The sequence below is a fragment of the Juglans regia genome, chromosome 16 (genome assembly GCF_001411555.2).
Source record: "Juglans regia cultivar Chandler chromosome 16, Walnut 2.0, whole genome shotgun sequence".
In the NCBI taxonomy this organism is placed as follows: Eukaryota; Viridiplantae; Streptophyta; class Magnoliopsida; order Fagales; family Juglandaceae; genus Juglans; species Juglans regia.
In genome coordinates, this window is record NC_049916.1 from 19,120,396 (window position 1) to 19,148,123 (window position 27,728).

Below are 27,728 nucleotides of genomic sequence, written 5' to 3' on the forward strand. Positions count from 1 at the left end.
TATTTTAATATTTTACAGTTATAATATTTATTGACATTTTTTAATCTTCATTTTTTTTTTCTTTTGTTTTCAAGTTCTTTGTTTTTCAACAATTTTTAAGTTTAAGTTTTTGTGCTAAACTCAATAGTCCGTAACAATTATTTGCATTCGAGAGGATTCGAGCTTTAAATTTAGAGGAATCATACTAACCAGACCAAGATTCTTACCGCTTGATTCAAACCTCTCAACTCATTTCAATTCATTATTATAATTTTTTTAAATTTAAATACAAAATATGATAAACAACTCAAATTTTTTAAATTTTAAAATAATAATAATATTAAAAAATAATATTCTAACAATATTTTATTATTTCAACTCAACTCAGTTTAACATCCAAACGCAACTTAACTAGATCAATCTTAAAATCACCAAGAATAATAAAAAATTAAAAAAAATTAAAATAATAATTAAAATACACAAAGAAGAGCATGAATACTACTACATCTATCACATAAAAAATTTACATTTACATAAAAGATTATTCGCACCAAAATATAAAAAGCTTTTTCAGGAAAATATTCTCATGCGAGAAAAAGCATTTGTTGTCTTGTAAAAAAACTAATTTGCTGAAATATTTTTTTGTAAAAAAAAATGTTTTACATAAAAACAAACCGACTCTATTTTATATCATTTCACAATCAATTAATATAATTGTGTCACTTTATTAAAAATAATTTCAGATTTACATAATTACCATTTATTTTAAATATAATCGCAAATGAGTCGTAATTGTAAATTTATCATTTTCATTTCGTTTAAAGGCTCGTTTGTTTTGATATCAAATAATTTCTGAAAATGATTTTTCACACTTTCTTGGAAAAGCAAGTCAGCTGAAAAATATTTCAGTCAATGAATTGATTTCAATCTTCTTATTTCATCAATATAATTTCATCAAATTCTTACATAAAATATAATAAATAATTCTAATTTTTTTAAATTTTAAAACAATAATAATATTTAAAAATAATATTTTATTCAACTTTTAACTTTTATCTTAACTCATCTCAACTCGCTATCTAAATGATAACTTTATCTCTCTCGTATTCTTTTCCCCTCTGATCTTCCTCCCCCTCCATTTCTTTTTATTTTTATTTTAAAAATATTTTTAGTCTTATATATTCTTAATTTTTCAAAGGTATCATGTTTTTTTGACATTTTTTTATTTTGTTTTTAATTTTTTTTTTATTTTTGAAATTTTTTAAGTTTTGAAATTTTATATATAGTTTTAAGGTTTTTATTCTAGTTTATGACACGTGAGATGTATGTGACTTGCCACATCCACAAAGTTAATAGTTTAATTTCTAGTAAAATGACTAACTAGATTAATTTGTTGACATATTTATAAAGCAAAAACATTAGTGGATGAAAAATTCTATTTATTACACCTCATCTCATTCACATTCCATTACGATGAGGTGTAATTATTTATTAATTTTAAATATTTTAAAATAATTATCTAAAAATAAACCGAAAATAAAAGTATTTTATACAACATTACTAGTGGTAAAGCCACACTCTCCCACCATATCTCATATCTTTCGATATGGAACACCTGATAATTATTATTATTATTGTTATTATTATTTTTTGTGTAGGCACCTGATAATTATTTAATTCAACAAATCAGTTCCCTCTAAAATAAATGCCAACGTATCTTTTAATTTCTTTATATTTTTAATTTAACTTAATTTCTTTTAAACAGAAGAGAATAAAAGAACAATTAACACTTCAATTGCTTCTTAAGAGCTTTCAAAAACTTGATACGTTTTTATCAAATTCTTTAACTCTTTATTAAAAAACAATCCCACTTAATCATTTGCCACAATTTCTATAACAAAAAAAAAACATTTAAAAAAGCGTATCATAAAGATTTTACTCAATGATTTAAAATTTTTTGAAAACATTCTATAAAAATATAAAAAAAAAATCTACTCATCATCTTTACACCACACATAATACATAATTTTTTCAATTTTTTTTTCTATTATTAAATGTATAATGGATGGATAATGAGTAGAAAAACTCAATTAATTTAGAAAGAATATAACTAAAAAAAATTAAAAAATAAATAAAAATAAATGTAATATGTGATGATGATAAGTAACAAAACTCAAAAAAAAAAAAAAAAAGGGGGTGCACATTGCAAAAGAAAAAAAAAACGAATATTTAAATGAGTAAGCATTCCACAATCTACAGACCACACCTCTTTTGTTTTTTTCTTTTTCTTTTTTTCATAACAAGTATATAGTGTGTAGATGATGAATAGAACAACTCAATTTTTTTTTAATAAAAATAAAGAAAAAAATTAAAATATATATGATATATGATGTGAAATAATGAGTAACATGCTCATATTTTATTTTTTTATTTTTAAAGGAAAAAGACATTTCTAAATTAAGAATAAATACATCACCAACCAACCAACCTACCATCAAACTAACCAGAGGGCAGAGACTCCTATCCTCTTCATCTTGACGCCTTTAGAGTATTGCTACATAGCAGTCATTATAACTGTACACACATTGTATATACTATATGACTGCTTCTGATCTATTTATTTATTTATTGTTACAAAATGCACAGACGGCTACCCCTCTCACTATCTTCCTCTCTCTCTCATCATCTCTCCAACATCTCTCTCATCGTCTCTCTCTCATCTCTGCTCTCTCTCTCATCTCGGTCTCTCTAATCGTCCATCTTGATCTCTCTCATCTTGATTTTTTTCTCATATCCTCTTTCTCATCAACTCTTTCAAATTATAGTAATTTTGAATTTAAAAAATAAATATTAAAAAATAATTTTCATCATTTTATTTATACTATATAGGATGGCGGCGGCTCCCACTACTCAGATTTTTTCGACGCCCTTTAACGCGCACACAATTTTTAAAGCAAAAACTAAATTCCTTTAGCATTAAACAAATCCTAACATGTAGTGGAAGACGATGAAAAGTATGTTGACAAGGGTTGATAATGAGCCACGTGTAGTCCACGACCACCGGCAACCTGTCCTATTCAAACACTTTCTTTGTTGAAAGAAAATTGTACTCTTTTAATTGTAATAAAATATAAAACGATAGTAATAATGAAAAAGATGATGGGGGAGTAATGGTCGATGTCTGAATTATGGAAGAGAATTTTCAAATTTCTTTACATTTCCCAAAAACTAGCTCTTTTCGGTGCCAACTTTATTACTTGTATCCATCCCTCTTTTCTAATTCCTTCATTTCTGTTTCTAGGGTTAGGATTTGATTTAGCAGGCGTGGAAGAAAGTTCAGTATTAGCTGAAAACCACCGCCATAGCTCATTCATTCGTTTAGTCTTTTTCTTCTTTTTCTTTTCTCTTTTGTCCTGGAAAAGAGCAGGACTTTTTTGAGGGAGGGAGGGAGGGAGGGAGGAAGGGTTTGAGAGACAATGAAGCGAGCAAAGCTCGAGACTTTGGCGTCGCCGAGTCGACTCAGACTGCTTCAACTTTTGATGGGCGTGGTGTTGCTTTACCTACTCTTCATGAGCTTCGAAATCCCCCTGGTTTTCCGGACCGGGTTCCAGTCGGATTCGGACGACGGGGCATTCGGGTTTCTCGAGGATACGTTGCCTGGGCTCGTGCCGTTGGAAAGCGGAGAGGAATTGTCCGGCGAGGACTCCCTGCCGAAACAGCGAATGCGCCAGTTCAGGAAAGTCTCGGGTTTGGTCTTCAACGACAGTCGATTCGATAGCATTGCCGGAAAGGACGAGTTTTCTGAGCTTCACAAGGAGGCGAAGCGAGCCTGGGTGGTGGGAAAGAGACTCTGGGACGATCTAGATTCCGGGAAGATCAAACTTAATGCGAAAACTCAGCCCGAGAACGGGTCGGAGTCGTGCTCGCTTTCCATTTCGCTATCCGGGAACGAGTTCCGGGGCCAGAACCGGGTACTGGTGCTCCCTTGCGGGCTAACGCTGTGGTCCCACATCACAGTGGTGGGGACTCCGCGGTGGGCCCATCCGGAGTACGATCCGAAGATATCGTTGTTGAAGGAAGGGGACGAGCCGGCGATGGTTTCGCAGTTTATGATGGAGTTGCAGGGGCTGAAGACCGTGGACGGCGAGGATCCACCTAGGATTTTGCATTTCAACCCAAGGTTGAAAGGGGATTGGAGTGGGAAGCCGGTGATCGAGCAGAACACGTGTTATAGGATGCAGTGGGGCTCGGCGCTTAGGTGCGAGGGGTGGAAGTCTAGGGCGGATGACGAAACAGGTATGTGGTGATTTCAATCCGTTCTGTTTTTGGTGATCATTTTAACTTCGAAGAATGGATGAAATTTTCTGTTATTGGTTTATTGCTACTAGAACGAGTTCAGTGAACGAAATGTAGTAGGTAGACAGAGGCAGTGAGGCACAATGCTCTTTGCGTGATGGTCTCGAGCTTTTATTTGTTAATGATGTCTATCTTGATGTAGAAAGTGATATTTTCGGCTTTTAGAATATACAAACTTTTCGACAATCCAAATCCCTGAAATAATTTTTTATACCGGAATGTGGAAACTTGATTCTCGGTGTTGCCATCTTACGCTATAGTGTGATTCTGCTTAACACCACTTGCTTTCTTCTGTTGAATTTCAAGATGTGGATAATTTCCGAACCGCTTTGATTAAAAATTCTACAGATTTACTTGGTTCATTTTGGTTTAACGGGAGTTATAGATAGTGAGTTGAGATAAGATGAAAGTTGAATAAAATATTGATAGAATATTATTTTTGTTTTGAGATTTCAAAAAGTTGAATTGTTTATTGTATTTTGTGTGGAAGTTTGAGAAAGTTGTAATGATTAGATGAGATGAGTCAAGATGTTCTCTCAATCCAAACAAGGCAAACCTCTGTTAAGAATAACGTTGTTTACTTTGCTGATTCTTTTAATTTTACAAAGTTGATGGACAGGTGAAATGTGAAAAGTGGATTCGCGATGATAATGATCACTCAGAAGAATCAAAGGTAACGTGGTGGTTGAGCAGGCTGATCGGGCGGACAAAGAAGGTGTCTATAGATTGGCCGTACCCTTTTGCTGAAGGCAAATTATTTGTTCTAACACTGAGTGCAGGCTTGGAAGGTTACCATGTCAATGTAGATGGGAGGCATGTCACTTCTTTTCCTTATCGCACTGTGAGTACCCTTGTGATATCTTCTCATATAGAAATGAGTGCAGGACATCTTTAAAATGTTATTGTAATTTTCATAGGGATTTGTGCTTGAAGATGCCACGGGACTTACTGTCAATGGGGATATTGATGTGTATTCCGTGTATGCTGCTTCCTTACCCACATCGCATCCAAGCTTTGGACCGCAGATGCATCTTGAGATGTTTACTAAATGGAAAGCCCCACCTATTCCAAATGGTCATATTGAGCTTTTCATTGGCATCCTTTCTGCTGGAAACCATTTTTCTGAGCGAATGGCTGTGAGAAAATCTTGGCTGCAGCATAAGTTAATTAAATCTTCACATGTTGTGGCTCGGGTTTTTGTAGCACTGGTAAGGGCAGATGCCAGAGGCCTATTTTCTTTAATGAGAAAAGGTTTTTGCATAAGCTTTATGTTGGATATTTGTCGGAGCTTTTCGATTTATATTTTGGCAGCATGGAAGAAAGGAAGTAAATCTGGAGCTAAAGAAAGAAGCAGAGTATTTTGGTGATATTGTTATTGTTCCTTACATGGATAATTATGATCTTGTTGTGTTGAAGACTATAGCAATCTGCGAATATGGGGTGAGTTGGGGGAGAAGACCCAAAGTTGGCTATTCACTTGTCTTTCTTTCTAGAAATTAAATATTGTTAAATTATGTGACTTTGCAGGTTCGCACAGTGGCTGCCAAGTATATCATGAAGTGTGATGATGATACATTTGTTAGGGTGACTGCCGTGATCAAGGAAGTGAGAAAAGTTGACAAAGGTAGAAGCCTTTATATTGGAAATATGAACTACCATCACAAGCCCCTCCGTCTTGGCAAATGGGCTGTAACATATGAGGTATGACGCATCCCCTCCTCCAAATCATAGAAGATCATTGGCTCTGTTTTTATTTGCTTAGTATATCTCTTTAACAGTTTCTTTTCCTGACTGAGAGCAGTGCTTATTGGTTTTTACTTCTTATTTTCCTTTTTAATACTTTATAGTTAGTATTTGTTTTCAGGTAATTTAATGAATGTGGTGTTATGCCATGCCTAATTGATTTGAAATTTCATTTGCTTCATGACATGATTGTCAGCATTGGGATGATATAGTTCGCTTCCACATGTTCAGCGACAATGCATTTTGTTGCAATCATTAAGTGTAAATACTAGTTTTACTTTTGAAAATGGGCCCTACTACTGGGGTATAGGTATTTGTACGGTTATCTCGCTCCGCATGATTAATTAGCATATTGGACATTGCTTTGGAATTTCTAGTTCATAGCTAAATGCAGGGGTGGATTTTCTGGTTCCACCTCTGGCTAAATGAGTGATTGCCTCAGCTACAGGGTGTTTAAATTATTCTGTCACCCAAAACTGTTGCGACCAATATTAAAAGATAGATCTGTAGCATGAAGAATTCCTTTCTAAAATGGTTGATGTTGGGGGCATAAAAAGATGGTGACCAACTCCATTATCACATTCCTTTTGGCTGAGCTGAAAATCCAGACATTATAGACTTCTTTACCAATTTGATTTTCAATGCTCTTTTCAGTTTGCTGGTTATCTTATGTGGGGCTTTGATATGTTGTTCATATCTCCCACCATTATAATTAATGCCCTTTTATTGGGAGCTCCAGGAATGGCCAGAGGAAGATTATCCGCCTTATGCAAATGGTCCGGGTTACATTTTGTCATCTGACATATCACAGTTCATCATATCTGAGTTTGAAAAGCAAAACTTAAGAGTATGTTGCTATGTTTTTCTGCATTTCAATCTCTCTTTCTCTTGTGTATTGTATGCATGTATGTATGTATGCACGCACACGCACATGTGATGTGATTTGGCAGTTTTTGGCATGAATGATTAGACGGACGTCCTCATATTGCAGTTATTCAAGATGGAAGATGTGAGCGTGGGAATGTGGGTGGAGCAATTCAACAGTTCAAGACCAGTGCAGTATCTGCACAGCTTGAAGTTCTGCCAGTTCGGGTGCATTGAAGATTATTACACTGCACATTACCAATCTCCAAGACAAATGACATGCTTGTGGGACAAATTGCAATCCCAAGGAAAAGCCATGTGCTGCAACATGAGATGACAATGAAACAATATGAAAGATAGTTAGTGTTCGCCATACAAATTTTGCAGTTTTAGCATACTTCGTGTAAATACTCAAACTAGGGGTTAAATATAGATATTCGTGTCTATCACTTAAATTGCAGCTATTTAAAATACGACACAACAGGTGCTATAGTAGTTCGAAAAACAATGAACAACATTGAGAGAAACGATGTTTAGGAAATGAGTACTGCCACATTCACAAGAGTTACATAAAAATAATTTTATTAATTGTTAACATAAATATAAATAATTCAATCTATTTCTTTCTATATGCTTAAATGTTTTAGACAAATGGTGATTTTATATGATATAAGTGAAGATATCTTAAGTTAAAATTCTGACTCTTAATTCTATCACATTAAATTAAATAATCAAAAGTATTAAATCCATTATCAAGAACAGGGATCTCTAGAGGATCCATGGCCTAAAGATATCCTTCAATTGTTGGTCGCAAACGGTAAATTTACCTCTAATATCCCTAGTGTTAGATCTACAAGATCTCCAATTGTATCTCCTTTGTTTTTACAATTCTTATCAACTTATTTCATCTTGTATTATCTAATTATTATAATTTTTTTCAAAATTTCATATAAAATAAAATAAACAATTCAATCTTTTTAAATTTTAAAATAAAATTAATATTAAAAAATATATTCTAATAATATTTTATTAAATTTTTAATTTTCATCTCAGTTCAACTCATCTTATCTCATCCATGAAAACAAATGAGACTATGTGTGAATAGTAATTCAGATCATCTGTAAATAGTAGTGAAATAGTTTATGAATAATAGTAACTAATTTATCAATAGTAGAGAATTGTTTGTAAATAGTTATGTTTCCAAACACAATCTAATAGTTTGTCACCCAAGCTTCCATCTGTCCAATCCTCTATCTATTTTTTTAGAAAAATTCTACTCACTTACCTTACACCACACATCACATATGGTTATTTTATTTTATTTTATTTTTTTTCTTACTAAATGTGTGGTGTATAGATGATGAACAGAAAATTCTTTTAGTTTAGTAAGAATAAATCAAAAAAAAATTAAAGAAAAAGAAAGAAGAAATCAAATATGATATGTGATGTAAAGATAATCAGAAGAATTTATTTATTTATTTTTTTTATGCGTTCTCTAAAAATTAGAGTTGACTTTATTCTATATTGGAAAATTCTATATGCAGTCCGCACCTTGGGACTCCCCGTGCACGTTAGGAACGAATCGTTTCATTAATAGTCAAAACACTATCATTCTATGGAGTAAAACACATAAATGCTATCGTTGGTCTCGTTCATTTTGTCGTTGGTGGACTCAAAGCCAAAGCATAAGTATTTAGCGCCGATGAGCTTGCAGTTGCAGGAGGAGGAAGGGAAGTCCTTGGTGGCAACACATCGGCCTTTCCACTTGGAGGGTATAGGGCCAAGATCTCAATCATCCAGATGCCGGTATCTTAGTGATTCAATGAGCTCTGAAATGGTATGTGCAAAACTCTGGTGAGAGAAAATGTTCCTTAGGTATCTGCAAAGAAGCATGCAAGTTGAAAAAGACTGAATCATTATTGTTGGCAATATATGTGAATTTCCTTTCCTGATGGTCTCTGGAAAAAGTTATAGTGTAAAGTCTGCTTATGCAGCTTTAGTCCTCAACACAAATACAAGCATACCTGATGGTCTCTGGAAAAAGTTATGGGCTGTCAAATTGCAAGATCAATTGAAACTCTTCCTATGGAAAGTTTATAATGAAATCCTCCCCACTAAACTATCTCTTACTCACTATTTTGCACTAACAGAATATCAGGTTCTTTGTCCTCTTTATTATATGGAGAACGAAAATTTGGAACATCTTTTCCTTAATTGTATTTTCTCTAGAATTTTGTGGAGAAATGCCCCATAGCCACTTGATATAACTTGCTTCAAACAGGCTGGCATCAGGAATTGGATCAATATTATCCTAAATCCATCAGACAAATTACAGATCTCTGCTTTTGAAGCTCATAATTTCCAGCTATTTTCTACATTAGCTATGGATAACTTATGGTTAATAAAGAATCAGATCACACACAACAATGCAAATCATACAGTTCATTACTTCATAACAAAAACGCAGGATCTATATAGAGAACATGAAAGGGCTTGGGAGTTCAAGTTCATAGATTCACACCATAGCAGGAGTCCCCCTGATTCCGATGACACCTTCTCTATCATCTTTGATGTGGCAGTTAGAAATGATAGGAGCACTTCCTTAGCAGTATGCAGAAATAGTTTGGGCAGACTGCAATTTGTTGTAGCACATCACAATTGGAGTGCTGATCCAAACATCGGGGAAGCTATTGTTGCCTAGAAGCACGTACAAGGAAGATCACTAAAGTCGTTCTTCAAGGAGACTCTTTAAATACCATCCACTCTATCAATAATCCTCGTAAAGCTATCAATTGGGAAATAGAATGGATAGCTCGAGACACAAGGTTTCTGCTTCAAGATCTTGAAGTATGGCAAGCTGAAAAAATATATCGATCTCAGAATCAATGCACGCATTCCATTATGCAATGGGCTCATTCCAACCTAGAGATTGGAAATATCCCACTAATTAAAATACCCACCTGTTTGGTGGAATTCCCAAGTGGAAAAGATCCTCTATCTGTAACTTACTAGCTCTTAGCTTTCATCTTTCTCATTCTGTTGGGTTATGTTTAATCTGGTTGTTTTTGTGTTATAAGGAACAATTTTAGTTTTTGGAATGAATATCAACTACTTATTGAGAAAAAAAAAATTACTCAGTTAAAAAAAAAAAAAATTTGTCAAGCGGTCAAATTGAGCGGTACAACTTAGAAGATAAAATAGTTTTTTCTATTAACGAATGAATTTCTAGTACTAACTTGGTAGATTATTAATAAGATTGAGGTGTTTTATTATGCCAAAACTCCTTCAGTGGCACAATTCTTAGTGCTCAGTTTGGTAGATTACCTTCTAGAGCCACAATTCATTCGTTGATAGTGTCCGTCTAGCGGGTATTTTTATTTTTATTTTTTGTTTCAGTCAAGCGGGTATCTAGCTTGTCTTTGTAGATTCATATCTTGTCGGGATACGATAAGCTGAGTTTCCATGTCGGCCATGATTTATATCTATAGATTGATCTCGATATTAGAGGAATATGACTAGTTAACTTTATCTTCAAATACAAACGATGCGTTACATCTTTCATGCAACTTTATTTTCTAATCGCCCGCCCCCTACCACGCGAGTCTCACATGAAACTATCTATACTCGCCGGTTAATTTTTTTTAAACGCCAGTATATATATATACACCCAACAAATATATCATATAAAATTATATTAATTTTTTAATTTGCATAAAAATTTTGCAGCAATAGCACTTATGTCCAATAAATAGATAAAAATTATGTAGAAAGATCGGAAGATCTTAAGGGTTGGTTTGAATTTAGAAATGAGATGAGATGATTTTAAATGAAAAATAAAAGTTAAATTTTTTTTAAAAATATTGTTAAAATATTATTTTTTAATAATAATAATAATATTATTATTTTAAAATTTTAAAAAAATTTAATTAAAATTTAATTAAAATTTGAATAAATTGAATTATTTATTATATTTTGTATAAAAATTAAAAAAATTATAATAATAATAAGATAAAATGAATCAAAATAATTGAATCTGGACAAAGATCAAAAGGTGGTCCTTCGTTTAATTAATTTGTTTTTGAAATATTACTCATTTATTTAGGGTATGTTTGGGTATCAAACTACTCTTAACACTTTTTAAGTATTTTCGTACTTTTGAAAATATTTCACATGCCAAACAACTTAAAATACTCTCAATGGGACCCACAAACCCACTTCAATCTCTACTCATAACTATTCACAAACATTCTATAATACTTATCACTATTATATATAAATAAAAAATAAAATAATTATAATATTTATCACTATTAAATATAAATAAAAAATAAAAATCACTATAATATATAAATAAAAAATAAAATCATTATAATATTTATCACTATTAAATATAAATAAAAAATAAAATCACTATAATATATAAATAAAAAATAAAATACCTTTTAATATATAAATAAAAAATATTTACCACTATTATATATAAATAAAAAATTAAATCGCTATAATATATAAATAAAAAATAAAATCAATATAATATTTATCACTATTAAATATAGATAAAAAATAAAATCATTATAAATAAAAAATAAAATCGCTATAATATGTAAATAAAAAATAAAATCATTATAATATATGAATAAAAAATAAAATCTCTATAATATATAAATAAAAAATATTTATCACTATTATATATAAATAAAAAATAAAATCTCTATAATATATAAATAAAAAATAAAATCACTATAATATATAAATAAAAAATAAAATGGCTATAATATATAAATAAAAAATAAAATCACTCTAATATATAAATAAAAAATAAAATCACTATAATATTTATCACTATTAAATATAAATAAAAAATAAAATCATTATAAATAAAAAATAAAATCGATATATTATATAAATAAAAAATAAAATCGCTATAATATGTAAATAAAAAATAAAATCATTATAATATATGAATAAAAAATAAAATCACTATAATATATAAATAAAAAATATTTATCACTATTATATATAAATAAAAAATAAAATCGCTATAATATATAAATAAAAAATAAAACCACTATAATATATAAAAAAAAAAATCACTATAATATTTATCACTATTAAATATAAATAAAAAATAAAAAGCACTATAATATATATAAAAATATAAAATCATTATAATATTTATCTCTATTATATATAAATAAAAAATAAAATCGCTAAAATATATAAATAAAAAATAAAATACTATAATATTTATCACTATTATACATAAATTAAAAATAAAATCACTATAATATATAAATAAAAAATAACATTACTATAATATTTATCACTATTATATATATATAAATAAAATCATTATAATATTTATCACTATTATATATAAATTAAAAATAAAATCATTATAATATTTATCATTATTATATATAAAAGTAAAATAAAATCACTTCAATATTTATTAATATTAAAAAATCACTATAATAACATCATTATAATATTTATTACTAAAAATAAAATCACTATAATATTTATGGGACCCACACATTTTTCAACTACCTGCTCAAAAGTCAATAACTCAACATACTTCACACATCCAAACAACTCAAAATACTCTCAACGGGACCCACAAACTCACTCCAATCTCTACTGATAACTATTCACAAACATTCTCAACACTTCTCAACACTTCTCACTACCCAAACGTACCCTTAGAGTATTGGTAATGGCCTAACCAAATGCCAATACAAGTCTACAATTTGACTATATTTATAAACAAAGTTTCACATTAGACTAGCTAAAAGTTTAAAGTTTAACACTTGAACTACAGTAAATCTTAGCTCCTCTCTAAACTTGGCGAGTCACTGTTCACCTTTGAAATGTTTATTTTATTATTTCATCTATCTCCCATCTCTTTCCCTCGTTCTTTCTCTTTCTTCGTCCAATTTTGCTCGTTTTCATTTTCTTCATCCTGAAACGTCCGAAACTCAAGAGATAGAGACCTGCTACTACTTCGATCGTGCACACCCTCGTCTTCCAGTCCAAACAGTAATGATCTCTCTTTCTCGCTCCTCTCTCCCTCTTATCTTGTAGGCTTCCTCTCCCTATTATCTTTCTATTTTCTCCCATTTCCTCTTCACTGAGTGATTAAATCACCGTGCTTTTTGCTTTGCTAGGACCATTCATTTGTTGAACCCCTTTCCTTGCCAGTGAATCGTCGTCCAGAAGGTTGCATATTCCTCCACAAATTTGTCGCAAGAAAATCGCGATTTGGGTATTTTTTACAAACTGATTTATGATTTTGATTTTGCCGTGTGTTTTACTTTACATGAGTTTTGATGAACACTCTGTTTTGATGGTTTAGAACTTTTGATTTTGCCGTGTGTTTCGCAATTTGGGTATTGTTTGTAGGAATATTTTTTTATTCTAGTACTATTGATTTCTTCTAGTTTTGAGGCACTTCCTGTTTATGAATTGTGAATGTTAAATTTGTATCACATTGACGTACTTTTCTAAGTTTATTTGATGCTTATCAATGGAGTTATGTTAAGTTAGGGATGCTGAATGAGGTTGGCTACCCAAATAGAAGAGAAGAGAAGAAACAATTTTTTTTTCTTTAGGGAAGGGGGTTCTGTACGAGTAAGGGATTTAAGTGAGAGATTTTTTTGGGGCATTCTTGGTCATTTTTTTAGATGAAATAAATCTAATACGAGCAATGTTTGTTTCTTCATATGGTTGATACAAGATTTGGTCCTGCTCATTTTATCATAATATAGTTTTACAGTGCTCATCATCTAACTTTACAATCCTCTTGTCACACTTCTTTTAATTTCATGAACTTTTGTTTAAATTAAAAAATCGAGACATGAAGTCAGGATTTCACCTTTAGATATATATATATATATATAAATATATATGTAGCGTTTGTGGAGTTCTATAGTGTTGATATTTGCAAATTCAGTCACTAATAACATCTGTTCAACTAATCTACTTGGGAAGACTCGAGGGTCCTATTCTTTTCTACTTACATTCATTCATGCATGCTAGACAATACTCAAGACTAACTTCATTGGTGAAGTTGATTTAATCGAGGTGGACTTGGAGGTTCTTATTGAGAGACCTCTAGGCAAAAAGTTGAGAAAAAAAAAGGAGAGGAAGCGGAAGTCGATGCAAGGCAAAGAGATAGAGATCAAAATTGTGTTAGTTAAAATGACCGAGGATAGAGCGACAACCATGGAAGAGCGGAGAAATGCTATGTTGAAGACAGACCAAAAAAACTAGAAAGTATTTGAACTAAAGAAGAAGAAGTTTGAACTAGAAGAGAAGAAATTTGAACTAAAGAAGAAGAATTTTGAACTAAAGATGATGATGCTAGATGTACGTGACATGAATGCCATGCAACAAGAATATTTTCGTAATATTCAACTAGCAATTTTTGAGGATTCGAAGTTTCATTTCGGAGGTACCTCTACATCTTATTCGACACCTTATGGAGGTGTCTAACTTCTAGTGTTGGTAGTACTAAATTTTTTGAAAATTTAGTGGCTGCCCAGCCACATGTGGGCTGGATAAATATGTGGTTGGGTAGCAACTAAATGCTTAGACTATTACCAAATCTGTAATATATTATTTTGTTGAGAATATATTTTATTAAATTAGATTGTGTGTCTTCATTATTTTGTTGGACAGTGGACTATGGACTGTGCTAGACTGTGGAATGTGTTTGTATTTATTTGTGGACTGTCTTGCTCAATACTAATGTTCATTTTATATATGTTGGACTGTGGACTGTGTTGAGGACACTAATGTTGGACTGTGGATTGTGTTGATGCTAAAAGGAATGTGTTGGTATTTATTTGTGGACTGATTTTTGGCTTGTTGCTTGTAAATAAATTATGTTATAGTGTCTTTCTTAGTATTTTTAGTAGGTTTGAATTTTAGTGTAGTGGACAGATCAGAAGGTCTGAATTTTAGTAGGTCTATATTTACATTTTTATTCCTTTTCATGAATGATAATAGAGTTTTGTTTCAATTTCTTTTGTCTTTTGATTTCATTTTGATTACACTTGCAATTTTAGGCACTTTGCATAAGAAATAGGTTAGGCAAACAATAATTTTAAATAAAATATAAATTATTAATTAATATATAAAATGTATATATAAAATATAAAAAAAAAATATAAAAAAATATTAAAATATATAAAATAATTTTTTTATTTTTATTTTAAGATAATTAATTTAATATCAACTCAACTAATCAAAAGTTAATACTATAACTAAAAATTTTAGTCAAATTATAGACTAGCTGCTGTTAGGCCAGACTACGAACAGCACTTATTCGGACACTGACAGAAGTCATCACTCCGCTGCCTTTTCACACGAGACAATAGAAAAATGGTGTGCAGATGAGTGGCTCCAATTTCAGCTGCTATTTTTAGCCTTTGTGTTTTCAGTTTCAGCCACACAAGCCACCGACCCCTATTCCTCCTCCTTAATGTCCCAAGAAAATAATCGAAGTGATTTAATTTATATTTTTTTATTATTTTAAAATATTTTTAAAACATAAAAAAATAAAATATTAATAGTCATTTCTTTAATTATTAAATAAAAAAAATTAAAATATATAACATGTCAAAATAAAAAAGCAAGCGGAATTAACAAAATAATATTTTTTAAAATAATATACACAAATGATATCCACAAAACAAAAATATTTATATATTATTATAATTCATTTTTTAAAAAATAACTCTCACTCTAAAATATTTTCACATCTAGTAATTTAGTAAAAATGAAACCCTTTATGAGAGTACCTTATTGGCCTGATCAAATAAAAAAATTAGTTAAAATTTGTATAATTAATATAAAAAACATTTCATATTGAGTTGAGCAAATTTAAAATAATTTAAAATTTTGTTACAGTAATTTGTTAAAAATAAAAAATTACAATTAATTTACTAAACATTTAAATATTAAATTTCCACTCCAAACAAAAGGTTAAACTCTCTAGTTTGGCGACCTAAGTGGCGTGGGCGGTGGGAATACGGAATCATGAAGTGTTTTTCTTTTTTTTTTAATTGTTTTTTGAAGTTTTGTTTCAATAAATAAATGATTTTCATTTAATAAAAATACCAAAATCATTAGTTCGAGTGGCATGTAACTATCCAGCATTAATACTGCGCACCTAATTTCTCCACGACTGCCGGCCCAACTTTTTTTAAGCGCCAGTACTTCCTTCATTAATCGGAGTCAGTATTCATTGTTCACGCACTGCATCTACCAAAGTTTGTGACTGCCATAATATTTGAGAGCTCATGGCGAACAGCAGCAGTACTGATGTCAAGGTTCTGGGTGCATGGCCGAGCCCATTCGTGATAAGGGTTCGTATTGCCCTGAACATCAAATCTGTTAAGTATGAGTTTCTTGAAGAGACACTTGGTTCTAAGAGCCAGCTTCTTCTCCAATCAAACCCTGTCTACAAAAAAATCCCAGTTCTCATCCATGGCGGGAAATCCATCTCTGAGTCTCTGATCATTGTTCAGTACATTGATGAGGTCTGGAACTCTGGTCCTTCCATCCTCCATTCTGATCCCTACGACCGTGCTATTGAACGATTTTGGGCTGCTTATGTTGATGATAAGGTACGAGGTTAATTTGCTTTTGTTAATTTTAGTTTAGTTGTTGCTCGACCATACGTCAGTGTTGCATGCATAATCTGTATAAAGTTATAAATTAAAAAATCAGTGAAAATAACTATGAAGTGTAAACACCTATAGAAACTGAGATTTGTATTTGCAACTATATAGGCGGAAATTAACTTGTGTTCACATACATGATTTTGTCTGTACAACACTTCAGTATATTCTGAACCATGCATTAAGAAATATCTAATTAATGAGTGTGCAGCTTTTCCCGTCCATGAAACTCATTAACACTGCACAAGGAGAGGAGAAGGCTGCAATAGTAGAACAAGCGATTGAAGGACTTGTGCTGTTGGAGGAAGCATTTCAGAAGAGCAGCAAAGGGAAGGCTTTCTTTGGAGGAGATCGAATTGGGTTCCTTGATATCGCTTTCGGATCGATGTTGGGTTGGCTGAGGGCTATAGAGAAGATGGGCGGGGTGAAGCTGCTCGACGAGGCAAAGACTCCTGGACTGGTGCAATGGGCGGAGTGCTTCTGCGCGGATGGTGCTGTTAAGGGTATTATTCCCGATACCGAGAAGCTCGTCGAGTTTGCTAAGATTTTGGTGAAAATGAAAGGAGCTCCTCTAGGCAAAAATTAATTAGTTTGTGTGGACAACTAGCTAGGTTTCGTCTTGAACTTTGTGGTAGCTGATCATGGGATGCCATCTGTTTATCATGTCTCTTTTGCTAGGAGATGAAACTTTTGCACGTCCATATGGTTCCTGAAAAAAGTGGTGAAGAATAAATTTGACTTGCTTATATATCAATGTTGTTTAAATGGCTTCGGATGATCAAAGTATTCTTTAAATCTAAACATCCCTAATATTGCATGATAAAGTAAACTGTGTAGTAAGAAAAAAATATTGATTAAAAAATATTCTCAATCAAACTCATCTTCACTATCGAAACGAATCCTCTCGATCAATCTCATCTAATTAATACACTACATCCTTTATAAATTTATTTTGATGGGATCAGGCATTCATGTCTATCATATATTCACCCACAGAATTATGAGTCAGCGGCCATTTAATAGGAAACAATGAAACAAACTAAATTAAGTGCGCATGCAGAAACGAGTGGCTCAAATGTCAACAACTATTTTTTGCAGCCGTGTCTCAATTTCAGGCACACAAGCCACCAACGTCCCTGTTCGTCTTCCAGTCAAAGACCCAAATAAATTGGTTCATCTAAAATTCTTGTGATAAAATTTAATTCAATTCAATTATAAATATGTCTACGGTTGAAATTATAAAGATGGCAAGTTTCGATCTAGACTTCAAGAAATTATTAACTTAGTCGAAGTAAATCAGTTATACTTGATCCAAATTTGGTATGAAGTTGATCTTGGTAGATTAAAAAGATGATTCAAAGTTCTATAACTTCAAGTTTCATGAAGATATTTAAATCTCAAAGTCTATTGGGTCAAAATGGCTCATTATCACACTGCAACCACTACAAGAGATTTGACATTTAGGGACGAATTTCCTCCCTAAAAGTCATTTTTAGAGACGGTCTCCAAAAATGCCTGAGTTATTAAATTTATTTGAACGGATAAATATCTATTCGAATAAGATAATTTGTGACGAACAAAATCGTCTCAAAAAATGAAAACCGTTCGAACAAAATAAAATAGATTCGAATATGGAATTAATGTCTGTTCGAGTATATAATCTGCTCAAATAATAATATATATTGGCAGGAAATTAATTTATTTTTTCTGGGGAAAGTTAATAATCGTTTGAACTTAAATTTATTTGTTTGAACATACATTTTTTCCATTAATTTGTTTATCATCATTAGCTTGTGCATATATTTTTTTTTCATTAAAGTAATAAATATTTTTTTCATTAATTTGTTATCATTTTCAAAATATAAAAATGTGTATAGATTATATATTATGATTTCCGGTGAGATAAAATATTTATAAATTCATAAATTAGTTTTATGTAATTAATTTCAAAACTTTATAATGATTTCTTTTATGTTAAATTTATATAAAAATAACTTTAAAGATAGTATCATTTTTTATATTATCATGAATGACATGTAAAATGAAAAAAATAAACAAGGTAGCAAACACGAAAAATAAAAACTATACATTAATTACATCCCAAATATATAATATTCAATACAACATAAAAAAGTAAAATAATAACTAAAACGATCTATTTGCTAAGTAGATCAACACCCTTTTATAATATTTTAATGCGTCTTTCCAGATCCCTAAACTTCTCCATGATGGGCTCAACGAACTCCACAAATAGAGCTTATACCTGACTCAAAGTAGCCCCTGGATGCTGTCTCTCAATAATGACAATACTACTAGAAGCTAGATCTGTCTACGTGGCACTAGATTGTTCTGGTGCAGTCTTCCGTAAGTGCCCCTTGCTCTTGCTGAATGTAATTTTGTTAAGGGGCCCCATCTGTGGCGACCTTTGCTCAATCACAGACACTGTAACCCCTAATTGGAGTAGGAGGTTAGATATCAGCAGTGCAAATGGTAGACTACCTCCATTGGAATAAGGTGACTTCGATCGAATGCGGATGAAGAAATACAATGCCAGATCAATAGGGTCCCCCGTGCTATCAACAACAAAAATCTGGCTCGATCGATCTTGAAATCAGTCTTGTATTTTTTCGGATCAATGTTATAGCCAACAATCAAATTAAGCATTCTTAAAAATGCTATACAATCGGTCTGTCAGATCACTTTGCTTATACTATATAGCTACTATAGTGTAAGTATTATATAGTTACTATGTAACTATGAATATTATAAGTTATGATAACTATACTCATATAAGTTATATAATAATATAACATTAAATATAGTTACTATATATATGTTAATAAGTTATGATAATTATATTCATATAAGTTATATAATAATATAATACTAACTATGTTATAAGTACTATATATTAATAAGTACTATATATTAATAATTAGTATATATAGTATAAGTACTATATTAACTATTAGACCAAAAGTATATTATATATTATCAATTATAATATAAAATAGTGGCTATAGTGTGTATATATATTATATACTATATAATATTAAAATATTTTATACAATAGATTATTAAAATAATACGAAATTACTTATAAGTATAACAATATTATTATTAGTTCGAACCCAATAATATCCCGTTCAAACGAATTTATCTTGTGGAATGTGCTCGGAAGGAAACTTGGTGCCAAAAGGGTCTATAAGAATGGCACAAACAATGATATAAAATAGGTTAATTGCTGCCAAACCCATGTATTTCATTTCTCAAGATGATGATAGTCTTTACAAGTGAAATATCAGTCATAACACAAGTGAAATAACAATGAACAAATCATAAAAAATTAAGCTTAATTTGTTGAACTGCCATTGAAATATCAGAACAAGTCTCACAAGTCTCAAAACACGTAGGAGTCTCTGAGGAAATTTATCAAACACCTTCCCTGCCTTCCGCCCATTTCATTATCGAATCCTTTAATTACATTTGGTTGATTCCCTTAATACAATACTTCGTCTTACATCTACATTCCATAATCCATATTAGAACCGACAAAAAAAAAAAAAAAAAAACTCAAAGCAGATACAAGCCATAATCCATAATCTATCTACGTTCAAAAAATTCTAAATAATATGAAATATAAAGCATTTCCTACTTGCGGATTTGACGACTGCGAGAGAGAGAGAGAGAGAGAGACGGTGGTGGTTTGGTTCGGCATACAGTCCAAATCGAAGTTGACGAGGGCTTCACGTTGCTTCAATGCCAGCGGATTTGACGAGGGCTTCACGACGCTTCAATGGCTTAGGATTTGACTAGAGAGAGAGAGAGAGAGAGAGTTCGACACATTTAAGAGAACAGAGAGGGGGCTTCGGTGCGAGAGGAACAGAGAGGGGGCTTCTGCGAGAGGGAGACAAGGGGTAAGGATTTTTTTTAATTCGGTGCATTGCGTCCCTTTATTACTGAAATGGGACTGTTACGTGGCCGGTTCTTATTGGAGGCAGCTAACTCTCATAAAGATTTAAAGGAGTTGGGAATAAGACTGGAGTTTCATTTGCAAGATAATAAGTCGTTAGCTTATATGCCCCTCGAATGGTATACACTTTTAAATGTTGAGAGAAAGAAATTTTATAAATGGTTCATGATAATCAAATTACCCGATGGCTATGCTTCAAACATATCAAGATGTGTGTGAACTCATGATTGGAAAATAACTGGTCTTAAAAGTCACGATTGTCATATATTTCTTCAGTGTTTGTTGCCAGTTGGTGTGCGTGGAAAGCTTACTCGAGATGTTCATACAGCTCTGAGAGAATTAGGAGAATTTTTCAAGGACATTTGTAGAAGAACGTTGAAAGTTGATGTATTAGTAAAAATGGAAGCTGACATCGCAGTGATATTGTGCAAATTGGAGAGTTTGTACCCGCCTTCATTATTTGATGTAATAGTTCATTTGGTTGTGTACCTACCTCGTGAGGCATTAGTCTTTGGGCTGGTACAGTATAGATGGGTGTATCCTATTGAACAATTTTTGGGAAAACTTCAGCAATCTGTAGGGAATAAGGCACGTCTAGAATGTTCGATTACAGAGTCATACATTGATAATGATTGACATACATTTTGTTCACTGTATTTTGATGGGATTGATACTAGATTTACGAGACCAGACTGAAATTATAAAGGTGGACAAATGGACGTCTCATCATCATTTTACATATTTTCTCAAACCGTATGCCTCATAGGCTCAAAAGGGGGCTATGACCTATGTGGATGAGAGTTTGATAGAGCTCGATGGTAAATCTTGAATAACTGCCCAGAGACTGACCAATACTTAAGGTTAGTGATGAATCTCCGTATCAATATAAATTTAAGCTCATGGAATATAATATAATATAACTTAATAGAAATTAATAGTTAAGTTGAACATGCGCAACAAACATATATAGCTACTTTGCCTGGATGGTGTAACTAACGTAGAAAAGAAGTGCGAAAAGGAATTCATCTCGTGATTTAAACATATGGTATTACTAAAAAATATCTTATTATCTATGAACTTCATATCACTAAACTCCACTTTTATTTTTCTATCTAACATTGATATAACCTGAATAATATTTATTGATGTAGGTTATATCCAAATATGGTAAAAATTCAGAAGAAATCTCATTAGAATTGTTTGTTCTAGCACGTTGTCCATCCAACCAGGTCATCCAATACTCAGGATATTGGTGCATGGATATAGATTTCCCACGACCGGTAGAGAACGATATAGAAAAACTCAAAATTGTGGGGTTGTAGTCGAAGGAAGCCATGAGAAAGATAACATTGACTTCTACGGAGTTGTAAAAGATATCATAGCATTAAAGTGCATGGAGGGATATATGGTCTGGTTGCTTAAATGTAATTGGTGGGATGTCTCAAATCCTAGGTTGGGAGTGCGTAACGATGAATATTTTGTGAGTGTCAATACATCTCGTACATGTTATGAGGACGATTCTATCGTTCTCGCTTGCCAAGCGAATCAAGTTTTTTATTTAGATGATCCGGAGTACGGAATCCATGGCGAGTAGTGGAGAAATTTGCACCAAGAAATATATATGATTACATTTCAGAGGCAGATGAAAAACATGAAGAATTTGATAGTCCAACAAATGAAGAAGCATATTAAGAAAACGAATCAGGCATCAATTTATTTGTTGATCTAAGTCAATATGACATAGTCCTATTGCGTAGAGAAGATGTTCAACTAGAAGTAATTGGGGGTGAAATGTCAGAAAAACATGAATCAACTAAAGTGTTTAGTAAGAATGAGGGTGACTGGTCCAACAAAACTGATAGTGAATGAAATTAATATTTGTGTAAATATCATTGTTATAAATATCGGTAACATTTTTTAGAATAATAATTTATTACAGTTTCAAACAGATATGCCTCCCAAATGCAAAGCAACTCGTGTGTCATCTCCATCTATTACCAACTTCCCAATTGGTTCACCTGCCATGAATGGTGGGCCAACATCACCCGACCCAGAAGAAGGTATTTTACCAAATTAAAACACCATATTTATTGCTCGATTTAAATAATATATATTTTCAAGATATTAGTATTTAATTAAAATGTGCTTTAATTACTGTATGTATATATAGTTGTTGTAAGTTAGCGCCGGGGTCGAGGTACTACAAGGGGTGTCCGCATAAAGAGAGTAAAGAAAACGGAAAAAATTAAAGTTGATATTTCTGATGATCACACCGGTGACTCTGGGGATTCGGTAGCTTGGCTTGTTTCTTATGTTGGTACCCTTACTCGCACATATGCGTCGATGTCAACATCCTCTTGGACTAAAGTTTTCCAAGATGTGAAAGACCATATAAAAAATCGTTGACTGATAATAAGTTACTTAGCAAAAAATTAAGCATAACATGTTAATTTAATATTAACTTGTATTTATACTAGTTGTTTATAATTTTTTGAATGACGAGTTTGAATTTAATTTTGGCCAGCAAGAAGATTGACTAATGGTTGAGGAGCTGATATCCAATGCATTCTTGAGGTACAAAGGTCGATGTCATGCACTCTATTAAAAGTTCAGTACTGTAACAGAGGCGCGTAAAAATCCATTCTAAGCCAATGTCACCAAACGAATGAGAGAATGTTTGTGATATGTTTAAAGATCCTGCTTATCAAGTAATTTCGCTGCTTTTTTTTATACTATATGATAGATGTATTAAACATATAGACATAATATTTTTTTTAGCAATGAAGTATTGCGAACAAAGTAAATAGATCAAATTTAGCAATACACCATCATGCGGGTTCTTGATCTTTTCATCATTTATCTTAAAAAATTGTAATGTTATACTAGTCTCTACTAAATATTAACATATATACTTTTCTGATTTAAGTTCTAATATAGATTTCCCTTTTGCAGTAAGAAGAAAGTCCTACTGACTATAATTTGACTCAATTGTATGTTAAAACACATAAAAATCATGGTGGTGTTCGGACTAGTCCTGAAGCAGAAGCAAATATGTAAATTTAAGTTTTTTTAATTCAATTGTCTAATAATATTTTTATTACTTATATTAACTATAATGTTTTTTTTTTGTAGGACAAGATGATATCGCTTAAGAAAACTATTGCGGACCCATATGATGAATCATCTATAACGATGCTCAGATCTTTTCTCAAGTTCTTGAACCACGTTCTGGATATTTGAGGGGTTTAGAACGTTGCGTGAAGCCATCATCAATATCATCATCCTCTTCTCAAGTCAAATCGAACGACAAAACTCAAGAATTAGAGGAAATAAGGCTTGAGATAAAACATTTGAGGTCCAAGGAAAAAAAGTTTCTGATCCGATTAGATCAAGCAACATATTTAGAGATGAGATTAGAAGAAAACATTCAGAAAAAGCTGGAGATTCAATCAAATATGTTTGAACAGTGGCTGCAATCAATGATGTCCCAAAAGTCTATGCCACCACTCCAATCCTAAAATTTATTTTTCTTTAATTGTCTTTTTATTATTTTGTCCTAGAACATTTGAACAAATGTGATATTTAAATTATATTATTTAATATTAGTATAGTATTTTTAATTAAAATTCAATTATGTATCATGAGTGCCGTTTGAATGGAAAATATCCAGTTCGAACAATAAATCTTTTTACCTTGCGTTCGAACCGGAACACAAAACTATTCAAACAACTTGAGAAAAATTCAGTTTGTTCAAACCGCACAACCTAGCATTCGAACGGACTCCCGTTAGAACAGTCGTTTTATATTTGAACTGGCAACAATCGTTCATATTAATTGTGTTCAAACAACAATTTTTATGTTCTGTCTGAACACTTTGTCCATTTGAACATGATCAAATCTATTCGGTCATTCGAATTAAGTTTTTGTACTGTTCAAACTGTTCTAGTTTGTTCGAACGGAAGGATTTCCATTCGAACGGGTTTTTGGGATGAAAATGTTTCGTCTCAGAAAAAAATTCTCGTTCGAACGTCTACGACTGGTTCCGCTCAATTTCGTTCCTAAAAATATTTTTTTGGGACAAAAATCAAATTTCTTCCCCAAAAACCTTTTGAGAGAACTTTTTGAGACGAAAATAAAGTTTTTTGGGATGAAATGATTGGTCCCAAAATACCATTTCTCTTGTAGTGTTAGTAAATTATTCGCTAGACTTCACGTGAGACTCTTCATGGTCGAGCTAGTTTAATGTAATAAAATTGGAATTGGATCAATGCTTATGCAATCCAAATTTGATCATTTAACTATAACCCAACCTATTTAATAATTAGCATGATGGTTGATTTTATCCATTGGGGAACTACTGAAGTCCCAATAAATTAGACATTAATGTTTGTTCGTGGAGATCAAAGCTATAGAAGAGGCTGGAGTTTTGGAATTATTAATGTTGTTGCAGAAATGGAACGAGTTATTTGTGGAATTGCTAGTGGGGTTTAGAATCGACAAAAGTTTTATGCACGTGAGATTCTAAATTAATTGATTGTATTAATCAAATTGCTGCTATAATTTACGTATTTAAAGAATATGGTAACTTTTCTTTAAAATAATATTTCAAAAAACTTCTATTTACCATCAAAATCATGTTGTACGATGTGCATGCCATCCGAATTTATATGATAAATAAATTTAAAAGGAAAAAAAGAAAAAAAACGCCAATGCAATTATGCAACACGAGGAGTGCCCTCCCCATCCACCCTTCAGCATTCACGAGTCCATGCATGCGTACCTAATGTCTTTAAGACTTCACCTGCCAAAGGTTTTTGAGCACTTGTAGTATTTATCAACAAGCCTCTTCCTAGGTCTGTCACTCCCAATTTTGAGAGCTAGAGAACTCTCACTCATGGCGAACACCAGCAGTACTCATGATGTCAAGGTTCTGGGTGCATGGCCGAGCCCATTTGTGATAAGGGCTCGGATTGCCCTGAATATCAAATCTGTTGAATATGAGTTTCTTGCAGAGACACCTGGTTCCAAGAGCCAGCTTCTTCTCCAATCAAACCCAGTCCACAAGAAAATCCCAGTTCTCATCCATCGCGGAAAGCCCATCGCTGAGTCTCTGGTCATAGTTCAGTACATTGACGAAGTCTGGAGCTCTGGTCCCTCCATCCTCCCCTCTGATCCCTACGACCGTGCCATTGCACGATTTTGGGCTGCCTATGTTGATGATAAGGTACAGGAGGATTTGTTTTTGTTTGCGTCCTCTTCCTACATGGTTGATTTTAGTTTGGTTTTTGTTTTTGCTTTTTTATTTATTGGGGGAGTTGGTTTCCAACTCCAGACTTTCATTTTGAAGACCGTAGTTATGCCAAACAAACCACATACCTTTAACTAATTTTAGTTTCATTGTTCGTGCTCATGTGACGTCATTTATTCCTTACCTAATTTGTGTGAAGCAAAAATCCAGGAATTTATCTTTTTGTCGTAAACAAAATAACTATAATTTTTTATATATATACATATAAATAATTATATTACTAATATTTGAACAAATTGTAAAGATTTTCTTATATTTTTAACTACTTTATATACTGATCTGGTTATAAAGTTTAAATTATTATTAAAACTTTATAAATATAAAGTAATTAAAGTTTATATGGACCGAATCAAGTTTTAAACAAGAGTCTCGATTAATAATCGATCACAGTAAAAACTGAAATTTCTTATAGGAATTAACCTCAGAGAAATTGAGATTTGTATTTGCAATTATATAGGTGGAAGTTAATAATTACAACTTGTGTATGCATTCATGCATAATTAATTAATTTTTCTTTGCAATATTTAATTTCTGAAACACAAAGCAATATTTTAACTGAGTATGCAGTTTTTCCCGTCCTTGAGACCCATTAAGAGTGCACAAGGAGAGGAGAAGGCGGCATTAGTGAAACAAGTGAATGAAGGACTTGTGCTATTGGAGGAAGCGTTTCAGAAGAGCAGCAAAGGGAAGGCTTTCTTTGGGGGAGATAGAATTGGGTATCTTGATGTTGCTTTTGGATCGATGTTGGGTTGGCTGAGGGCAACAGAGAAGATGGGTGAGGTGAAGCTGCTGGATGAAGCAAAGACTCCTGGACTGGTGCAATGGGCCGAGAGCTTCTGTGCCGATGGTGCTGTTAAGGGTTTGATTCCAGATACCGAGAAGATTGTCGAGTTTGCCAAGCTTATCGCCGCGAGGATGAAAGGCAGTGGCTCCTCCTAAGCAATAATATGATCAGTTTCTGTGGACAACTAGGTTTCAAGTTGAATGTTGTAGAAGTTGATGGGGGTATATGTTATGCTTCTTTTGCTAGCAAGTAACCCTGTTTGTTTAATTATGTGGTGCTTGAAAAATGTACTGACGAAGAATAAATTTGACTTTCTATGATTGTTGTGTAACAGTGAGCACTACTTTATATTATGTTTTGGTATTTTAATGGACAAGCAATGTTTGAAGATTATGTTTGGATCAAGAGCAAAATCTTCATGAGGTTGTTTGAGAACTTTTTTAGAAAGGATCATGCTAATCATGTTAGCTAGGGAACATCCCATTTGACAAAAAACTTTGGCAACTATTAAAAAAAAAAAAAAATCCTTCTTTCAATTTTTTCTTATAACTTTCTCAACATTTGGTTCTTCATTAAAAAAAAAATTCAGGAATTTAAAAAAATAATGTGAAAAATTTATTGATGCTCAGCAAATGGGGTGTTAAGTATCTAAGAAAACTTTATATAAAAAAGTGTTTTGATTCTTATATCTTTTACCCATTAAAAAAATCTAGGCAAATGATTGGATGGGGCCCCCGCACGAGCAAGTGGAGTTGTCTGCGTTGCCCTGCCAGGGTCGGGGCGGTGGACGGCAAGGTGGTGGGGGCGCCCGTCCCAGCCCAATTTTATTGCACCAAAACAGAAGATATGTTTTGTCTATCTACATTGAAGGCGACATATCTACCTATAATTTCTTTCTCTTTTTTTTTTTTTTTAATAATAACATTAATTAGATTCAGTCGAACACTCGTGAAATTAAAGCTTAATAAGGTTATTAGAATTAAAAATTGAATAAAATATTATTAGAATATAAATTTTTAATATAATTTTTGTTTT

At 32.1% G+C, this 27,728-nt stretch overlaps 3 protein-coding genes across 4 annotated transcripts; all 3 read left to right on the top strand.

Annotated features, from left to right (window-relative positions):
* Window positions 1-3,136: 3,136 nt before the first annotated feature.
* Window positions 3,137-7,415, top strand: LOC108989837 (hydroxyproline O-galactosyltransferase GALT6-like). 2 transcript variants are annotated; one of them, XM_018963598.2, is made up of 7 exons: window positions 3,137-4,275; window positions 4,944-5,176; window positions 5,253-5,543; window positions 5,647-5,775; window positions 5,863-6,036; window positions 6,818-6,925; window positions 7,070-7,415. In XM_018963598.2, exons 1-7 carry the CDS (start codon window positions 3,456-3,458, stop codon window positions 7,277-7,279), a joined length of 1,965 nt encoding a protein of 654 aa, XP_018819143.1. In that variant the 5' UTR covers window positions 3,137-3,455; the 3' UTR covers window positions 7,280-7,415. The 2 variants fall into 2 exon arrangements, with proteins under 2 accessions (XP_018819143.1, XP_018819144.1); XM_018963599.2 differs by lacking the exon at window positions 6,818-6,925.
* An 8,709-nt stretch (window positions 7,416-16,124) lies between these two features.
* LOC108989843 (glutathione S-transferase U17-like) lies at window positions 16,125-17,397 on the top strand. Its single transcript, XM_018963603.2, has 2 exons — window positions 16,125-16,574; window positions 16,840-17,397. Exons 1-2 carry the CDS (start codon window positions 16,248-16,250, stop codon window positions 17,212-17,214), a joined length of 702 nt encoding a protein of 233 aa, XP_018819148.1. The 5' UTR covers window positions 16,125-16,247; the 3' UTR covers window positions 17,215-17,397.
* Window positions 17,398-25,378: 7,981 nt separating this feature from the next.
* On the top strand, window positions 25,379-27,066 carry LOC108989844 (glutathione S-transferase U17-like). The gene is made up of 2 exons (XM_018963604.2): window positions 25,379-25,825; window positions 26,477-27,066. The coding sequence occupies exons 1-2, from the start codon at window positions 25,496-25,498 to the stop codon at window positions 26,846-26,848; spliced, it is 702 nt and encodes a 233-aa protein (XP_018819149.1). The 5' UTR covers window positions 25,379-25,495; the 3' UTR covers window positions 26,849-27,066.
* The last annotated feature ends 662 nt before the right edge of the window (window positions 27,067-27,728 follow it).

What these genes read in the sequence shown, in the direction of transcription:
- LOC108989837 (XM_018963598.2), top strand. Translation starts at nt 3,456, where the DNA reads ATGAAGCGAGCAAAGCTCGAGACTTTGGCGTCGCCGAGTCGACTCAGA. An exon ending in CTCGGGTTTTTGTAGCACTG is followed by an intron (nt 5,544 to 5,646) that starts GTAAGGGCAGAT and finishes ATATTTTGGCAG; the next exon opens with CATGGAAGAAAGGAAGTAAA. An exon ending in TAGCAATCTGCGAATATGGG is followed by an intron (nt 5,776 to 5,862) that starts GTGAGTTGGGGG and finishes GTGACTTTGCAG; the next exon opens with GTTCGCACAGTGGCTGCCAA.
- LOC108989844 (XM_018963604.2), top strand. Translation starts at nt 25,496, where the DNA reads ATGGCGAACACCAGCAGTACTCATGATGTCAAGGTTCTGGGTGCATGG. An exon ending in CTGCCTATGTTGATGATAAG is followed by an intron (nt 25,826 to 26,476) that starts GTACAGGAGGAT and finishes CTGAGTATGCAG; the next exon opens with TTTTTCCCGTCCTTGAGACC.
- LOC108989843 (XM_018963603.2), top strand. Translation starts at nt 16,248, where the DNA reads ATGGCGAACAGCAGCAGTACTGATGTCAAGGTTCTGGGTGCATGGCCG. An exon ending in CTGCTTATGTTGATGATAAG is followed by an intron (nt 16,575 to 16,839) that starts GTACGAGGTTAA and finishes ATGAGTGTGCAG; the next exon opens with CTTTTCCCGTCCATGAAACT.